This window comes from Thalassophryne amazonica, chromosome 12 (genome assembly GCF_902500255.1).
Source record: "Thalassophryne amazonica chromosome 12, fThaAma1.1, whole genome shotgun sequence".
NCBI classification, from domain to species: domain Eukaryota; kingdom Metazoa; phylum Chordata; class Actinopteri; order Batrachoidiformes; family Batrachoididae; genus Thalassophryne; species Thalassophryne amazonica.
The window spans coordinates 34,840,671-34,861,390 of NC_047114.1; the positions used below are offsets into that span (position 1 = coordinate 34,840,671).

General features: G+C 40.6%; 1 protein-coding gene across 1 annotated transcript; it reads left to right on the top strand.

The window, feature by feature from the left end:
• Nucleotides 1-7,131: 7,131 nt before the first annotated feature.
• LOC117522569 lies at nucleotides 7,132-20,278 on the top strand. The gene is made up of 7 exons (XM_034184003.1): nucleotides 7,132-7,315; nucleotides 7,419-7,596; nucleotides 11,779-11,896; nucleotides 13,398-13,560; nucleotides 16,873-16,988; nucleotides 17,062-20,087; nucleotides 20,193-20,278. Exons 1-6 carry the CDS (start codon nucleotides 7,156-7,158, stop codon nucleotides 20,083-20,085), a joined length of 3,759 nt encoding a protein of 1,252 aa, XP_034039894.1. The 5' UTR covers nucleotides 7,132-7,155; the 3' UTR covers nucleotides 20,086-20,087; nucleotides 20,193-20,278.
• The last annotated feature ends 442 nt before the right edge of the window (nucleotides 20,279-20,720 follow it).

Consider the following 20,720-nt stretch of genomic DNA (forward strand, 5'->3'; position numbering starts at 1 on the left):
ATTCCTTTAGAGGGCGCCATTGCTTTAAATAACGCAGAAGCCTCGCGCGGGAAAAGAGTCCGACCCACTCGTGTTCAACCTATTTGAGCTGTGATTGGTTAAAACATCCTCACGTGACATTTAAAGGCCATTTTGTCACTCAGCTCTCCCGCTCGTGCGCGTTCAATCTGTTTGATATTTATTTTCTGTATTAAAAAGCACAGTGAGACCCTTTAGAATGCTCATAAATATAATAAATGCCCCTAATAAATGTTTTCTAAAAAGAGTAAAATTTTTTAAAGGATCATTATGAAGACAAGATGTATATGATAGATAGATAGATAGATAGATAGATAGATAGATAGATAGATAGATAGATAGATAGATAGATAGATAGATAGATAGATAGATAGATAGATAGATAGATAGATAATGTAGAAAAACAAACCTCTTCAAATTTTTAGCTCCACACATTTTTGCAATTATGACACAAAATATTTAATAATAATAACAAACATAAAATAAAATAAACCTATGGAAATAAATCGTTTATTTTAAAGCAGCAAGAACTATCCATCTTAGTACCAGTATTCTGTGATACTGTACATTTCTGTTAAGTTTTCATAACTGGAGTTTTCACCTCGCAGATGAAATAAACTTAAATATACTGTAACACCAGTGTGCACGATGAGAACAACATAGAGATGATAAAAGAACAAGAGCAGACATCGTCATTGGACCAGCCAAGCAGCTTGGGCCATCATCTTGTTAATGGTATTGAATAGACTGTTTTCCATCTGGTCCTGAATTACCCATAAACCCCCGCTGGTCGGCCATCTTGCCGGTCAAGCCTTCATTATTAGTCACTGAAGTGAGAGACTAAGCAAGAACAGCTCAGTTCATCATGAATTCAAAGCATTAGAAGAGCGACACAGTGTAAAAATCTCAAAGTACTGAGAATCTCTAGAAGGGATTGCTTCACCACAACATCTTGACAAGTTGAACTTTTCTTTCAACCTCCTATTTTCTGTGGTGAGTCACTGAAGCTCTGTGCATTCTCTCTACAATCTCCAGCTCACGGTGTGCACCTGCACCAGTGGCTTCTGGTGTAGAGGAGTTGTCGATGCTCCTATCATATGTCAGATCCAGTTCAGCATTACCTGTTGTTTCCTTTTTAGTGCAGCAGATAACTGAAACAATCATGCAAATGGTGATGAAAGCATCAGATTCAGCAGAAATACTCCTTAGACACTCCTCTTTTGAAAAAACTGATTGGCCACTTGACTTTTCAATCGGTGGTCAGGTCGGGGTCAATTGAAGAATTACACAGAGGTCAAAATTAAAAGATGCTCCAATCATATTGAAAAATATTCCACATTATTTGCCTGATCATAAAGATTCCAAAAAGGTATAGTTTGGACAGTCTGTGACTGAATTCTATGGAGTTATGGGAGAAAAAAAGCAAGAATGGTGACAAAGCTCCATTTCATTTAGTACAGGGGTCAAAAGTTAAATTTGCTCCAATTTTGGTAAAAAGTGATGCAAATTATTGGTTGAACTAATGGAATAGTTTTGACAGTGTTGAATGCTTGGTCTCCAAAGTAAAGGTCAAACAAAGTCTACGTCTATTGGATTCTATGACATGTGACATATGTTACCCCGTAACATGATAAGTAAGGACAATACATGGTCAAAACTATTCCTTTTTAAAACCGTGTTAACTCAACTAGTAATTTGCATCACTTTTTACCAAAATTGGAGCAACTTTAACTTTTGACCCCTGTACAAACCAACACTGACCTTTGTCACCATTCTTGCTGTTTTATCCTATAACTCCATAGAATTCAGTTACAGACTGTCCAAACTATACCTTTTTGGAATCTTTATGATCAGACAAATAATGTGGAATATTTTTCAATATGATTGGAGCATCTTTTAATTTTGACCTCTGTGTAATTCTTCAATTAACCCCGACCTGACCACCGATTGAAAAGTCAAGTGGCCAATCGGTTTTTTCAAAAGAGGATTGTCTGAGGACTATTTCTGCCAAATTTGATGCTTTTATCACCATTTGCAGGATTCCGTTCTAAATATAGGGAGGGGTGTTATTTCAAAAAAATTGGAAATCTATAACTGTTTGCATGGAATATGGAAATATACACAGAATAAACCATAGCAGGATAAATTTTGGGTCATTTGGTTCCAAAAACCCATATGGACAGAGCGTTTGAAAATTTCAAGTAACGCGTGTGTCGTATATGTGCTGTTGTTGACGTAGAAAACCACTCTGTTGCTTATAATTAGTTCATTGTGGCCATGTCATTCTTTATATGTGATGATTATACTCAACTGATGTTCCTGAAATAAAAACTACATATATTTTGTTTGTTACAATTGATCATATGTACTGAAATTAGTTTTTTTGTCAATTACTCTTAAAAACAGCAGATAGGCTTATTGTTACTATAGAAGTTGAATATAAACTTGGGGTCAAGCAACATTTGGAGCCAAATTTCAAGTCTATGTGCAGTGGTTCTCAAGATATGACATTTTCGTCGATATTTTGGGCGATTTTTGGACCTGATATCTTCACTGGCTCCGTCCATATGGATTTTTGGAACCAAATGACCCAAATTTATCCTGCTATGGTTTATCAATCAATCAATCATTTTTTTTTATATAGCGCCAAATCACAACAAACAGTTGCCCCAAGGCGCTTTATATTGTAAGGCAAGGCCATACAATAATTATGTAAAACCCCAACGGTCAAAACGACCCCCTGTGAGCAAGCACTTGGCTACAGTGGGAAGGAAAAACTCCCTTTTAACAGGAAGAAACCTCCAGCAGAACCAGGCTCAGGGAGGGGCAGTCTTCTGCTGGGACTGGTTGGGGCTGAGGGAGAGAACCAGGAAAAAAGACATGATGTGGAGGGGAGCAGAGATCGATCACTAATGATTAAATGCAGAGTGGTGCATACAGAGCAAAAAGAGAAAGAAACAGTGCATCATGGGAACCCCCCAGCAGTCTACGTCTATAGCAGCATAACTAAGGGATGGTTCAGGGTCACCTGATCCAGCCATAACTATAAGCTTTAGCAAAAAGGAAAGTTTTAAGCCTAATCTTAAAAGTAGAGAGGGTGTCTGTCTCCCTGATCTGAATTGGGAGCTGGTTCCACAGGAGAGGAGCCTGAAAGCTGAAGGCTCTGCCTCCCATTCTACTCTTACAAACCCTAGGAACTACAAGTAAGCCTGCAGTCTGAGAGCGAAGCGCTCTATTGGGGTGATATGGTACTACGAGGTCCCTAAGATAAGATGGGACCTGATTATTCAAAACCTTATAAGTAAGAAGAAGAATTTTAAATTCTATTCTATAGATTGATTGGTTGCTGGTGTCGCTAACTTCACATTTCTCAAAACAGAGTCGCCAATAACCAGAGTTTGATCCTCGGCGGGTGTGTCGTCGAGTGGGGAAAAACGGTTAGAGATGTGAACGGGTTGGCGGTGTACACGGGGCTTCTGTTTAGGGCTACGCTTCCTCCTCACAGTCACCCAGTCAGCCTGCTTTCCCGACTGCTCGGGATCTGCCAGGGGGGAACTAACGGCAGCTAAGCTACCTTGGTCCGCACCGACTACAGGGGCCTGGCTAGCTGTAGAATTTTCCACGGTGCGGAGCCGAGTCTCCAATTCGCCCAGCCTGGCCTCCAAAGCTACGAATAAGCTACACTTATTACAAGTACCGTTACTGCTAAAGGAGGCCGAGGAATAACTAAACATTTCACACCCAGAGCAGAAAAGTGCGGGAGAGACAGGAGAAGCCGCCATGCTAAATCGGCTAAGAGCTAGTAGCTATGCTAACCTAGCGGATTCCTAAAAACACGCAAAGTGAATAATGTGTAAATAATTTAGAGGTGATTCAGCAGAAGGAGTGCTTTAGTTAAGGCACGTAAAGATTACACTGGGAAACAAATCGTAATCTAGATAACTAGATCAATCTAACTGCGCAGATTAAACAGCTAACAGATACAGAAAAACACCGCTGTGCTCCGGAACAGGAAGTGATACAATACCGCAGTGAGAGCCAACCACCATTCCGTGTATATTTCCATATTCCATGCAAACATTTATAGATTTCAAAATGTTTTGAAATAACACCCCTCCCTACTAAATATTCTCTTATCCGCTGCACTGTTTGCAGATCTAGCAGAGGAAATGCCGCTTTGGACATGGTTTTTTCCTCACGTCATCCTTTGACTCGCTCATACCACTTCTGATTACACAAAATAATATTGTTGTTGTTTGTTGTTGCTGGCAGTTTATTTTCTACAAGCCCTCTGGTGGCTGAAAGGTCCAATGCGGGATGCACAAGACCTGTTACACTTGGGGCAAATGAACACTTGAGTAGGCTGGGCTTGTGCTGCTGCCCGCTCTTTCTGTCTTTGACGCTTCTGGCGTGAGGCCTCACTTCTTTCTGCCTCAAACTTCAGGCTGGCGGATTTGATACTGGAACGCCAGCTGAGTCTATCTGTAGCTAGATGCTGCCATGACTGATGCTGAATGCCTGCAAGGGAGAGCTGTTTCTTCAGCTGGTCCTTATAGCGCTTTTTGGGGGCCCCTTGGTTTCGTCTCCCTTCCTTGAGCTCGCCAAAGAGAATTAATTTCGGCATGCGTGTATCATCCATCCTGGCTACGTGACCTGCCCAACGAAGCTGTTGTTTGAGTATAATAGACTCCATGCTGGGCAATTTGGCTCTGGTAAGGATGTCCTCATTTGAGACGTAGTCCTGCCACTTGATCCCGATATAATATATACATCGACATAAAAGACCACTGTGTACAAATTGAATGAAGACTTGACAACTATCCTTGTGTACTATTTTAAACTATTTAAAAAGTGGTCAGAACATACTTTGTAGTGATGCTGGTCGGACCGAGACTCTCTTTCTCTGCCTCCACAACTTTTTAGTCTGCTTTCTCAAATGAGTGATGACCTTCGGTATAAATGGTAAATGGCACAGCACGAGTCATTATTATCTGTGAGCAGCGGCTCCGTTATTTAAGGCGTGTCAGGGTTTGAGATTTTGTTTGCTTGTCTGTTATATTTTTGTTTTGTTATTTTCTTTGATTCATTGGTTTTCTGTGTGTTTATTCTCTTGCTGTTTTTTTCTGCTTGGGTCTGTCTGTTTCTATCTCTCTTCTCTGTCCCTGGGTTCTTGGTGGTAGGCGTTTCTCTCTGTCTGGCCACGCTTTTGTTCTGGTGCTTTCCATGCACACCTGTTCCTAATGTGCAGCTCATCACCTGGAGTTATATAAGCTCACTGGGTGCTGCTGTTCCTCGCCAGATTGATGCGCCTTGTGCCTTTTCTCCGGCTCTCGTGGTCCACAGTCCTGCCTGCCTCTGTGTGTTTCTCAACCTCCTGCCCATTTTTGTGACCTTGCCAAAGCCTGATGATTTTTGTACTTCTGCAGTGTATTTTGGACTGCCTTTTTGTGTACCGACCCTAACCCTAACCTGCCTGTCAAGGCTCAAAAAAAAAAAAAAAAATTGTTGGTCTTAATTAACAATTTTAATCATTAATGCCAAGTTTTCTAACTAGACATCAGTCTAGCAGGGGAAAATATCAAATAGACATAAGTGAAGAGTTAATGGTGTGTGTCCTTGGATGACACAGGCATGCCAGGCAACATACGCCTGTTTATCAACCAAATGTCACAAAGTGACAAGAATAACCAAAACCACTTACTTATGGAAGGAAATATTGTCTCCCTTTGCCAAAATGCACAGCTTTCCAGCATATTCCACCTGTTTCTTGATGAGAATAACTGAGCGTCAGTGTGCGCTTCCCACTGAGTTGCCCGGATCCAAAATGGCAACCACACCTCCTTGCTGGAACACAGCTCAGTGTGACTGCTGACTCCAGTACACATTATTAACCTCTGTGGTACAACCTCACACTGCACAAGTATTCACCATAGTTGAGCACGTAGATATGAGCGTTGGCCTATGTGACAGATGTATCTACACTTTGGCTAACCCACCAAGATGGCCGACTGTTGCATAGTGGGAAAAGTGTGATATCATAGGAAAATGATCAATTCGCTGTTTCGCAGTTGTGAATCTCACGCCGTCATGGGTCCGTGACTCATGTGAGAGGTCAGTTTCAACAGAGTTACGGTTCAGGGCACAGTGTAAACAAACCCTGTGAAGTATAGACAACAAGACAGCATCGGGGCACGGCAGAAGTGCATCACAGGTGCTGCACCTCCTCCTTTAGATAACCCTATAACCCTCAACTTGGGAGAATGTACCATCATCATAATCGCCTGTGAACCCGCTGGATCAACAGCATCCACATCCTCACTTGCCATTGTTTACATGCACTGTGAGACGTGGGAACAATGCTGGCACCCTGGTGCATTCTGGGAAAAGCAAGGGGACTTTTGGAAATGTTAAAGTACTGAATAAAGTTGTTTATTTATTTATTTATTTTTTTGTTATTTAAAATGAACACACGCATATATATATATATATATATATATATATATATATATATATATATATATATATATATATATATATATATATATATATATATATATATAAATAGAACAAATGTCAGTGTTACAACGCAGAAAGCAAACTGCTTACTGCTGACATCACAAAGTTTTGGAGAGGGAACAGCTGGTCACCCAGTCTGCTAAATATTCAGTTCACCCAAAAACCAAATGCAAACATGCCAAAAATTACAGTAGTCCCTTATCCAAGTTGGTGGATAAAAATCTCTCAGAAATGAGGTTGATGGCCGCTCTTTTTTTTTTTTTTTTTCTATCTCTATGGAGAACATTGGCATTTGAAACTGGAGGTCACACCTTGTGGAACCAGAAGCCCCGCCCTTAATTGCATTATTGGAACCACCTGCAGCAATGAGTTCCTCTGTAATGAGGACCAGAACTCACACACATTTTAACTTTATGTTTGAGAGCAGTTCAGGTTTTGTTACACACTTCTGAGGCAATCTATGAGTGCACAGTGTGTTTTTTGTTTAGTTTTTCTTTAATTCCAATGGCATTTTTTGCTGAGAAGGGTGCTAACTTGTTCTTATGGTTACGACTTTTGGTGGTCATTACTTCACTTTTCTGTTCCACAAAATCAGCAGAGGTTCATGGGTCAGACAGACTGATGAGAGAAAACTCAACAGTGAGCCGAGGTCGAGGTGAAGGATATGTGCATCATGGAAAGCTCTTAATTTGGCAGAATGTTCTGCAGGATGCTGAAACTGAAGAAAACAAGTCTACAAAGGGTTCCCCGGGTGATGATGCACATTACCAGTCAGACATGGGTACGTGATTAGAATTTTAAACCAAATTTGTGTCTTTTTGTGTCATGGGCTCGTTATGGGCTGCAGCTGTATATCTGAACTATCAATGGCTGTTTGTGGAAAGGTTGGGAGACGGAACACTTTCAAGGAGCAGGTGATGACTTCTCAAGGCCGCATGGTGATGCAGTAGAACGTCTCCTGAAAATGGAACTAAATGTTGAATGTACAAGAGATGCAATGAAGCTTCATGTCCAGAATGCTGCTTCTGCTCCTGGATCTCTGTTCTCTGTGGACAGAGGCAAGTTTTCAGTTATGCAAATTAGGGTACTCTTTCTTAAGCTGCCTTGTATATTTAATATTGTTGGAGTGACTGGTTAAATGTTCCTATAATTTTCTTTATTGCTATCTCTCCTATTCTTAAATCTGCCAAGTTACTCCAGAAAGGGCTTGTTTAAATTTTCATAACCTGCTGTGGGAGTCTATACTTGAGCTCAGGAGCTACATATTTCTAAGGCTGTGTCCTACGATGATCTAGCCTTCAGAGATGGTGGAGGCCAAGCCAGCTGTTCTCAAGTGAGACATTCTAGCCCCCGGAGCATTTTGCAATTGCTTCATAAGCTTTCCCTACCCTGTGGCCTGACAGCCTTGACAGCTGCATGTGACAAGCTGGGATACTGTGTGCAACCTGTAGTTTAGCAATCATTTTTCACTACTTATTTATACTTCTAAATGTTATGTATAATTGTACATATGTAGCCTGAAAGTGCTCCTTTTTAAAAATTTAATTACAAAGTATTTTCTCTTGGGGGAGGGGGGGGGGATGTTCATGCAGTGACATTTGACATTTATTAGGCCTTCTGGGGGCAGATGGCTGCATTCATAGGCCGCATTCGAAGGAGTCTCTGAAATGGGACAGTCTACTTGCATCACTCTGGCTGTGTCCGAATTCAGCAGATGCACACTTCTAAGGCTGCATTTGGTGGATGTATACATTTGTAGTGAAATTAGGCTGGCCCTTTTCAATGTCTCCTTAGAATGCGGCCCACATATGTAGCCTTCTTTCCACCTGAAAATGAAGTATACAGCAGATGTATCGCTAAAGGCCCAAACAATCCCATGAGTCACTGATTCTCCCCCTCTCCCAAGACAAAATGGTTTGTAAATGGGCTCTGTGTACAATTGTAAAAGCTTAAGCACTGACAAATGACTACTAGACTACAGGCCTTGCCCACTACTCTAGCTTCTTATTGGCAACTGTCAAAGTTGCCAAGTGATTTGGTGGGATTAGGAAAAGCTGATGATGCAATCGCAAAACGTTTAGTACGCTAGACCCTTCTAATTTACTAATCTTTGTTTCAGTAGCCACTGTCTGTGAAGGCCAGATCTTCAAAAGACACTGCCTCAGAAGGGTGCAGCCCCTGAACTGGGACAAAGTCTGTCACCTTGACACACTTTGAGTCCATTCTTGAGTGGTTTGTTGGTGAAACAAATTCATCACCCACCACACACACTTTTCAGCTCCTTTCTGTTTAAAATGAGATGCAGAAAAGCAGCTTTTAAAAGGGAACCATCAGCCTGGAAAAGACTCCTTCACGTCAAGGAATATACAGGTGCAAAGGTTCAACATTGTCAGTTATTTCAGAAAGTGAAATTTGTATATATTCTATACTCTATGTATAAAATAAAATGTTCCAAATATCATTTTAATGTGAAAAATTATCACCTGCAGTTCTAAAATTAGAGTATCACAAAATAGAATATTTCAGGTTTGAATAACTTGCTATTTATGCTGCATAAATATAACTGTCAGTCTGGTTCAGTACCCACAACTGCAGTCATGAGGACTGTGACAGTTGTCCAAAAGAGACTCGCTGACACCCATCCCCCACAAGGAGGGTATGCCACAGAAGGTCACTGTTGAAAGCACTGACTGTTCACTGCTGTCAAAGATATTGATGTAAAGATTAATGGAAGTTGTCAGAAAAGGTGCACAAGCAACAGGGATGATCACAGCTTTGGGAAGATTAAGCAAAGCTGATTCAAGAACTTGGGGGAGCTCCAAGAGGAGTAGACTGAGGCTAGAGTCAGGGCATCAAGAGCCACCATGCACAGATGTGTCCAGGAAATGGGCTAAAAGTGTCTCAGTACTTGTCAAACCACTCCTGAACTAGAAGTCAAATGTTTTACCTGGGCTAAGGAGAAGTAGTGGGCTGTTGAATGGTTCAAAGTCCTTTTCAGATGAAAGTAAATTTTGAATTTCAGTTAAATCAAGGTCTGAGTCTGGAGGAAGAGTGGAAAGGCACAAAATCTAAATTGCTTGAAGTGTGAAGTTACCATAGTCTGATTTGGGGAGCCATGTTATCTGCTGGTGTTGGACCACTGATTTATAAAGTCCAAAGTCAACACAGTGGTCCACCATGAAGTTTGAGAGGATATCATGCATCCATCTGCTGCCAAGCTTCATGGAGATGCTGATTTCCTTTTCCAGCAGGACTTGGCACCTGCCCATAGTGCCAAAACTACTAGTAAGTGGTTTACTGGCTGTGGTATGATGGTATTTGACCAGTTAACTCACCTGACACAAACCCCAAAGAATATATGGGTGATTCTTAGACTACGTGCACTTATTATGTCCTTTGATCATATTGTATGAAAAACAGAAAAGGGGAAATTTCACACTTTTATAGTTATCTTTACAATGAAAGTTTAAGAAATTTGTTCTAGTAGTCTATGATGACTTTTTCACCTTTTTTCAGCAGCATTATATGCAAATATTGCTGTTTTGTGCTTGTCCCACACCCAGACTTTTGATCTTCAATGATAAAAATGAATGGTAAAGAAACGTTTTTTCTAATGTTTTAAAGTATCTCTGAATAAAATATCAGTAAAATAATCAAAACATAATTGGGGTATTCAATGTCATACAACTGTTGTGACTTTTTTTAAACAAAATGTAGTTGTCCCACACTATTGCCGTAATTTCCACCACAACACTGTAATGTCCCTAAACAGTTTGTATGAAAGATTGTTTGGGTAGTTTCTATGGAGATAAACAGTGACATCAGAGCACATGTATATAGCGCCAAATCACAACAGTTGCCCCAAGGCGCTTTATATTGTAAGGCAATGGTGTGGTAGAAATTACATTTACAAGGCCAATAGTGCCCGTAGTTAAAGAATCACCCATATGGGGTATTGTCAAGAGGAAGATGACTTAACAGACCCAACAATTGCTTGTATCACTGTTGCCTACAAACCAATGTTGGGGTGCACTATTATGGCATTAACTATGCAGAGAACTGTAGTCAGCTGCTACGGTATAACCCACACTCTACCCGGAAAGTTTTAACATACACACATGCAGTGTTAATTTTTGCACATTCAGATTACTGAATTGTGTTAATCAGTCATAGATTACCAGCACAGTCCTCCTCTGTGAGGGTGACATGTACTGTCACATGATGAAAGGACAAAAAAATCTCCCAAAATACATGTAGATGATTAAGATAAGTTGAAGTTCCCAAAAGAAGCAGACTGCTTGGAAAAAAGCTCCTGTAAAAGGATGAATTTGTTAAACTCATGTTTGTGCTCCTAACATCTTGATGCAGGACAGTAAGATGGAACTACTACTAGTGAACCAAAATAGTTTTGTGGGAGCAACATTTGATTGAGTGAATTAGAAATAGGTAATGAAGCAAACTTCCACAGATGGTAAGAAATGCAGCAGCACAGACATCGATCGCTCCAGGAGACTCGGGCACTCTTCACTGATTTGGAGTCCATGCCAGAGGCATCCATGCAAGCAGAGCCAGTCCCTTCCAGACCCCAAACGGCAGTTTGACAGTCTACACAACCGCTTAGTTTTTTTTAATTAAAATTTTATGTTTCTTCCCCTCCTGTATGTGATGTGGAGTATATACGTACATCTCGATTATCTCAGCTACTTGGCCTTCCGTAAGACCTCAGCAGCGCCACAGTCTGATTGCTTCCACGCCACACTGATGCAGTATTTTGTGCAAAAGCTCCAAACAGTATTGAATGCTTAAATGAACACACTTTTCACAAGTTTGACATTTCTGTATTATAAATCTTTTTATGAAATCTCTATTTTGAGATTTTCCCTTTTTGAGCTTTATTTCTTTTTCCTTTATTAAAAGGAAAGATTTGTTCGTATGTAATGAGCCTAGAATGTCTTCACTGCCTGAAATAACTGACAAATTATAATTAATTTTTTGTGTGTGAGGGGGCAGATATAAGTTGCTTCTTTCTGCTCCTTTTCATTCATGATAATCTGGCAATAGTGGCTATTTTTATTTTATGAATGGAAAACAATAGAAGATATTGTTTGAGATGTACCAGTACATTCCTGTAATTCCAACTATATCAGTCACTCTAACAGCATTCTGTCAAGTATGTTGCAAGTGGTTTTACTAAATCCTGTTTTTTTTTTTTTTTTTTGGTTGTAAATTTAATCTTTCAGGAAGTTACCTGTCTTCTCTGCCATTGTCCACATTGCCACCAAGCTGTGGGTATACGATCAGGTCAACACAGACGGACTTGTCCTTAGTTGCACCGTATGATGGCTGCTTTGTAACTCTAGAGGTGAGATATCTATATTTTTGAAAAGGCTGTGGTTCATGTTACCTTTTGCCTTTCAAGGACAACATTAAAAATGGCCTTAACATGTCTGACTGCAGGAGATCCAGTTTAGACCAGAAACTCATGACCGCCACTAACCCAAATCACTGGGGAGATGACTTTCATACTAAACTGAGCATGAGTCAGTTTTAATTACAGGGGTAGTGGGATGGTGGTTGGTTCTAACTCCACACCCCCAGTTCATACTTGGACTCTACAGTTTGGAGTCTTTAAAACATTTCTGTATAATCTTGATTGTAATGGTCAATATTTACCTTACCTGTGCTATATGAATCCATTGTTGTCACCCCTTAATTGGGTCATGTCAGTTTAACTGAGTTGAGCATCTAGTTTACCTACCTCACTCCAATTGGTGCAAAGGCTCATTCAAGTTTAGGTTCTAGTGTCACAAACCAAAGGATGCTGTATTAGGTTAAACCTCAGGAGTACCAAAACACGTGTGTGTTGTGGAGTTTCTGGTAAGTCCATGGATCCCTGAGGGCTAATGTACATCTTTATTATATGGCTATAACAGTACGCGCGATCTGACTTATTTCAGGTCCGATATGGAAAAATATCGGACCATGACAATTGTTCTGGATCGCGTATCAGATTTGCTTTGTTTATAACTTTCACGGCGCGCAATAAAACAAAACGCGACCAAAGAAATTCTGAGCGACGGAGAGGACCATTGTCCCCATGAATTTTATTACACTGACAAGTTTGAATTGGATGAATTAATAGCAAACGAGCTCAAAGTGGACGTGCAAAATGATGAAAGCACAGCTCCGAACAGTCATAACAAAAAATTATTTTTCATGAGAACTCGGTCTGATATTTCAGACCAGTCTCGCGGTTTTTTCCTTCCTCCCCTCATGAAATTATTCATTTTTGTGTTTTTTTTTAAACTCACTATTACTAACCCTACTTCTTCCCCCAACCTTAACCATAGCCACCCCCCCCCCCCCCCCCCCGCTGCACTTTTAATTAAGTGCACCTATCACGGAATGAATTGGAATAATTTGTGCTCCCATATCGAAAATTTTGCACAATATGACAAACCAATAGATTGCTGAATTACTGAATCACGAAATGCCGTGAGACTGGGTTGCATATTTTCCCGTACAAACCTTGCACTCGGTTAAAAATCCCCTAGTATTTTATTTAATACTGATATATATAAAATCAGAGGTTCTGAATTAGAATGTCAATTGTCTGGATGACTAACACTGGTTATTTTGTAATGGCTCCCTTATGTTACAGTGTTGGCTTGCTAAAGCTAACATAAGCTAATTCTTAATCACCCCTCCAACGCACACTTTGTCATTGTGTAATTCACACACTCCAGTTGTAGTGAGACGTCATGTAGCATGGAGATGTGCACAAGGCTAAGCACTTATTTATATTGCCGTCTGTGTTCTCTTGTCATGTTGCTGCTGACTGTAAAGAATGTTCTGTCATTCAGAAAGACGTTTATATTCTACCGTTACTTTGGTGTGGAGTACGATTGAGGATGTTATGTCCTTTGACACATTCTTCGCCCAACCCGCCAATGGTCACGTGTCATGCTGGGGGCATGGTGGTGAAAACCGACTGGACCACACCTATCAGCAAAGTTAAAGTCAACTGTAAGTTGTTTTGACTGTTTATTCTTGTGAAAGCATACATGATGACTTTTGACTGACACCTCATATTTAGAAGAAAACTCAAGAAAATGTACTTTAACAATCCAATAAGGAAGAGCACATTTAATTTTAGTTTTCTTCCCTTTTTCAAGTTGATATACAGTGTGTGCGCCTTTATTATATATTTAATGAAAATGTTAAATACTGGACCATATCAGAATTCTGCTGCAAGACTTCTAAAAGTTCACAAACCTCTGATCCAGAAGCTGAAGTATTGTACAGATTTAAAAATTTTTTTAAGCATTTGGAAAATTAAACCCAAGCCCTTGTTCTAGTCCTATATCCTATCAGGGAAAGTAGCTTCTAAAGCTGCTGAAACATCAGGTTTACAATCTAAATCTAACACCAGAAGTGCACAGTGACCTTCCAGATGTAGTGGACAGGTCCAGAGTTTGTCCATTTGCATAGTATATGGACCACAAATGCCAAATAACTACCTGGTGGAAATGCTCAGTTTAGACTGAGACTGCAGATACCATTATTACATACAGAGATTAGAGCATGCCATAGGTATTAAAGGCACTGCGCTGCGGTGGTTTGAATCATATTTGTCTAATAGATTACAATTTGTTCATGTAAATGGGGAATCTTCTTCACAGACTAAAGTTAATTATGGAGTTCCACAAGGTTCTGTGCTAGGACCAATTTTATTCACTTTATACATGCTTCCCTTAGGCAGTATTATTAGACGGTATTGCTTAAATTTTCATTGTTACGCAGATGATACCCAGCTTTATCTATCCATGAAGCCAGAGGACACACACCAATTAGCTAAACTGCAGGATTGTCTTACAGACATAAAGACATGGATGACCTCTAATTTCCTGCTTTTAAACTCAGATAAAACTGAAGTTATTATACTTGGCCCCACAAATCTTAGAAACATGGTGTCTAACCAGATCCTTACTCTGGATGGCATTACCCTGACCTCTAGTAATACTGTGAGAAATCTTGGAGTCATTTTTGATCAGGATATGTCATTCAAAGCGCATATTAAACAAATATGTAGGACTGCTTTTTTGCATTTACGCAATATCTCTAAAATCAGAAAGGTCTTGTCTCAGAGTGATGCTGAAAAACTAATTCATGCATTTATTTCCTCTAAGCTGGACTATTGTAATTCATTATTATCAGGTTGTCCTAAAAGTTCCCTAAAAAGCCTTCAGTTAATTCAAAATGCTGCAGCTAGAGTACTGACGGGGACTAGAAGGAGAGAGCATATCTCACCCATATTGGCCTCTCTTCATTGGCTTCCTGTTAATTCTAGAATAGAATTTAAAATTCTTCTTCTTACTTATAAGGTTTTGAATAATCAGGTCCCATCTTATCTTAGGGACCTCGTAGTACCATATCACCCCAATAGAGCGCTTCGCTCTCAGACTGCAGGCTTACTTGTAGTTCCTAGGGTTTGTAAGAGTAGAATGGGAGGCAGAGCCTTCAGCTTTCAGGCTCCTCTCCTGTGGAACCAGCTCCCAATTCAGATCAGGGAGACAGACACCCTCTCTACTTTTAAGATTAGGCTTAAAACTTTCCTTTTTGCTAAAGCTTATAGTTAGGGCTGGATCAGGTGACCCTGAACCATCCCTTAGTTATGCTGCTATAGACGTAGACTGCTGGGGGGTTCCCATGATGCACTGTTTCTTTCTCTTTTTGCTCTGTATGCACCACTCTGCATTTAATCATTAGTGATCGATCTCTGCTCCCCTCCACAGCATGTCTTTTTCCTGGTTCTCTCCCTCAGCCCCAACCAGTCCCAGCAGAAGACTGCCCCTCCCTGAGCCTGGTTCTGCTGGAGGTTTCTTCCTGTTAAAAGGGAGTTTTTCCTTCCCACTGTAGCCAAGTGCTTGCTCACAGGGGGTCGTTTTGACCGTTGGGGTTTTACATAATTATTGTATGGCCTTGCCTTACAATATAAAGCGCCTTGGGGCAACTGTTTGTTGTGATTTGGCGCTATATAAAAAAATTGATTGATTGATTATGGGTCTTGTACCTACCATTAAGGCCATATGTTTACGTAGACAATGACTCAGTGTAGGAATAGTATCTTCAGCTAATAGCTTGGACAGGAGTCTAAAAGGCAACACAACTCCACAAGTGGGATCCCTCATTAGGAGCCATCTGTACCACAAATGGTACAGTCCTGAATGAGGAGCCTGGAATCGGTGAGGAAGCAGGGTCAAATTAATACACAGGAATTGAGGTCAGGTGGGGGGGCATGTCTTTGTCATGTGTTAATGTGAAAGCCATAAAATGACAGATGCAGCTAATCACTAAAAAGCAGTAAAATTGTTCGTAAGCACTTTATTTTTTTAAAGGTATTACAGTAAAAACAGCTTGTACATATCCTCCAGCGTTCTACATAAACTGTTGGAGGTAAATTATGTTTAGATACTATGATCTGCATGCAGAATAACTACACTTCTCTTTGAAATACAATGGGGTTTTTTTTTGGGGGGGGGGGGGGTAGATTTAAGCATCTTTTGTGGACTATAAAATGCTTCTACATACAAGACTACTTGAAATACATGATGTATTTTGCAGGATATATAACAGATGCTGGAGAAAACTAAATCTGGTCCTACTGCATAAAATTAAAGTTCAACTGAGTTATTTATGATTTAACATTTACTTTACAAAAAATAAAAGCAGAAATTGTGCAAAGAAATTCAAAATCCTTATTTATGAACTTTTTGCTGTTTTATTCCCAGTCACTCATTGGTTGCTTCCCCATCCCCATGATCTTACTCCTGGTCAGTTATATTTGAACCCATTTAATCCTGTCCTTAATGTTTCCATTTGTTTGTTTTTGCTGAACTAAACTCTATCAGCAGCAAGACCCTCCCCCTTGATCCACATCAGGGGTGTGACAGTGTACCGTGGTTAGCTGAAACAGAGCAGCTTTTCCTTGCAACCATTGATCTGGGCAGGTGATTTTACAGATGAGCTCTCCAACTTAGTCCCAGACCTCTTTGAAATCACCTGCTTAGGTAGCAACGGTAGCAAAGAAAACCTGCACTAACTTGGCTCTTCATACTCTCCCAGATCCACAACAAAACATGCCAACCAATCCTTTCCCAACGGTCTACATCGCCATTAAGATTCCTTGAAATCTGTTCTCTTTTAGAGCAATTTCACTGACAAATGGCAAAGATGGAACCTCCTTGACTGACTCGATCTATGGATGAGGGCTTTCAAATATCCTAGAAATTTTGAGTTGGTGCGGTATCATCTGATAAAATGTTTTGTTTTATCCAGTAAAAGGTCAGTGGGAGCCACTGATGAAAGCTGCATCTAGATGTGGGTTCAGTGTTGATGTTCATCCTGAAGGTGTGGTTGTTTCTGCACGCTATGAGCCATGTCTTCACAAAAAGGTGTGTTCTTGCATTTCTGTATATGTGATGTGGATTTTCCACTAAAAAAAAGTCTCGCTGTCTTGTATTACAGGATGGGATGTACACTATGTCACTGACTGGAGATAATGAAACTAGAATTTCTTGTCCAGCACTGTCACCAACTCCTTCTGAATCTGTCAACAGTCTAGGAGTTGGGCAGTTTCAGCAACTGTCTTACACTTATCACATTGGTCCAGCCGTTGCTCCCAGTGAAAACTTAAATGGTCCCACAAATCTTGCTGTTCCCCACATCTCAGGACAACAACAAGAAGTACCTCAGTCTCTGCCTTACTTTCCTTTTGTCCCCACTCATGGTCAGGCGTATCCACAGTATCCAGAAATGAGAGGACCTCCAGTAGCCAACAAACATGATCTGCAGTCTGGACAGACATTTCCCACTGGGAGGGCAAAGACTCCTGAGGAACAAATCAAATGGCCATTAAATCATTCACCAAATTACCCATGGCCAGCACAACAGCCTGTTGGGCCACATAATCCTGAATATGCATTCCTACCAACATGGCCTGTATTGAAACATATGGCTACTGCAGGCAGTCCTCCGGTTTATCAGCCTGAAGATGATGCTAAGCATCCATCAGTAATTGATGCTCAATCAGAAAAAATCAAAGATCACTTTGCTAAATACTCATTTTACCCCCAATATGAACCTTCTCAGAAATCAGAACACATCCAAAATGCTGATATTGATGGCCAAAACCCCCATCCACTGGTTCAATTTCCTCTATACTTTGGGCAACCAAAGCCATCAATGTCTGAATCTCAAAAACATACACTTTACCCACAGTATTATGACTCTCCCAAACAGTCTTCTCCTGACAGTCTTTTACCAGGAGGACTACAGCAGCAACCATTCCCTTTCAACCCCCCGCTTATAAAGCCTTTAGTTTATGAATCTCCTCAACAAGAACTGCAACAGCCGCTTGGCCAACATTTAACTGATCAGTTTTACCCTCCAGTTAAGACTCAAGGCTCTCATCAGGAGTATTCACCACCCAGACCACATCCAGAGGTGTCAAAACTCGATGGCCCTTCAGATCTGTCACCTGAAAAGTCTACAAGCCAAGAGACTAGAACTTACCAGCCTCTCATCCCACTTCCTTTTTACAGTCAGCCACACCTGCCAGAAGTCTTTCAGGGTCAAGTGCACCAGACATTCTATCCATACCCTTATCCCTTTGATCAGTCATCTGAAAAGCCAATAGAGCCCTCATTTACTGAAATATCTAAGGGACAAGTGCATCAATCATTTCACACTCCACAGCCAATGATACCAGGTGCTGTAAAAAGTGCTGACATGTTTGACCAACATCCAGGTAAAGACGGTGTAGCTCATCCCCCACTCTTCCCACTTCCTTTATATACCCAGCAATGGCATCCTGGAGTCCCTCACAGTGAAGTGCATAAACTAGTCTACCCATATCACTTTGATCAGTCATCTGAAAAGTATGTCATGCCTCCAGTTACTGAGATCTCTAAGGGACAAGTGCATCAGTCGTCCTATTCTAAACAGCTGACGGGTGATGAAACAAATTTGAAAATACCAGACCAACCTACAGAATCTGCTACTACCCAAACTTTAAAAGGCTCTGAGCCTGAAACTTTACCTGCTGGCTATAAAATGCAACCACAAGAGCTCACTCTGACCAGTAAGGTACAACATCAGCAATCTATTATGAAACAAAGTAAATTTGGACTGGATTCTCAAGGTCTTCAGCCAGGCACTTCTTACATGCCACCTGTTTATTGTCCCCAAATTTGTCCAGCTGGACTTTCTCATTGCTGTATCCAAATTGCTTTCCATCAGCATCATCACTATTTTTTTCCTCCTGGGCCTGGCAGTAAAGATGCTTCTCCAGTCTATACAGGGCTCCCAAGCCTTCTAGGAATGACACGTTCTGGTCTTGGCTATAATTTAAGGTCTGGTCCCCTTACTGTAAATCAAACAGAAATGACAAATGAGCAGTTTCACACAACTTCTTCTACACCTGTTCCAACTGAAAGCCAGTATGATTGGCAGACACCTGATGGCAATCCTGCAACCATATCTGAAAGTGATCCCAACAAGTTTACAAAGCCTGAACTGTCAATGCACCCTTATCTTGTGCCACATAACTTGCAGTATCCCAGCTGGCCATATCAACAAGGGCAACTCTTTCCACCAGTGTTCAAAGTGCCTTCTGAACATGCAGTTCACAATGAAAATCCAATGCAAGAGTTTGAGTCCTACAAGATGCATCCCCTAACTCAGCATTACAATGAATTAAGCTCTGAGGATGGTAACCTTCCCAACTATGAGCAATACATGCAGCCATATTTTATATCTGACATTTCTCATTACCGACAATCTGATGAAGCAAAACCACAAAACAAAATGTCAGGTGAAGATTTGCAGCCTTCTCTTAAAAAGTCAAGTGAATCCGAAGCTGAAAAGCTTAAACAGAAAAGTGAATCAAGTCCTTCACTGATCCCCTATGACCCACTTCAAGATGATCAAGCATCATTCCACAAATTGGCAGTCTCTAAAAACTCCTCCCAACCGGAGTCATCTGTGACAGACCCAAAAAACACTACACATCAACAGATGGTACACTCTCATTTTGAACCAAAAGGCTATGTATTATTTCACCGTGGTCCCCCAAGTAGGAAGTCTGGCAGTTCAGACTACTTGTTTCATTCTGAAAATTCAGATCACAAAAGGAGCAACTTGCTAGCACACGTCCTAACAAAGCATCACAGAAGTAAATCCCAAGGGCCAGAGAATTTAAAGAAACCACAGGGAAAAATGGAGCACTCGAAATGGATGGGGAAAGGATCGTCTGAATACTTAGTTGAAGACGAAAACATACGAAGTTCCGGCAACAAAGAAACAGATGTGCCATTGACTTTCTCCGCTACAGATGGGTTTTATTTTGGACATTTGCCTGAAGAACCCTCTTTCTTGCCAAATTTGAATCCTGAATTCCGCGAGTCTGTTAAAGATGTCAAGATACACAACACGCCTCTGGGCTCCAGCCCCAGGAATCCACTTCAGTTTTCTCTGAAAAATCTTCAGTGAAGGTCTGCAGCAAATCAAACTGCAAATGGTAACTTTTGTTTTTTCTTTCCTTTCCCATTAATATCATTAAACCTTACTGCTTGGACTAATGTGCTTATGTCTTCCAGGACTGAACCAACCCAGTGAAGGAGATATTGTAAATCAGATGCATCAGTGAGTTATAGTGTTACTGAGAATAAATGACTAAAATTCATTTTGGCATTTTGTCTCTCACAAACTTGGGGTTTTGTGGTGGTGGTGGGGGGGAGGGTTGGGTTATTTTAAAATTGAGTAGATGAATTGTGGCTTGATGGAAATGTTGCTCCCCTCCAACTTGACTGACTCAAAGCTAATGGTGTGGTCTACTCTGGCACTTTCTGATTGAGACTGGACATTGGCATTGTTCCTGTTTGCAGGACTGTCGTGGGTGGATGATGCACTCTAAGAAATAAAATGTTGAATTTAATTAAAGTTAAGGTAACTTTTTCCACATAAATTGTCTATTAAGTGCAAAACAATATTGTAGTTGAAATTAAATAATTAAATAATAATTAAATCAAATCATCGCAGACAGTTTGTGAGACAATCCCCAAACTCTGAATTCAAGCCACAGTTCACAGTGAAGCATGGTGGTGCAAGCATGATATGGGCATGTT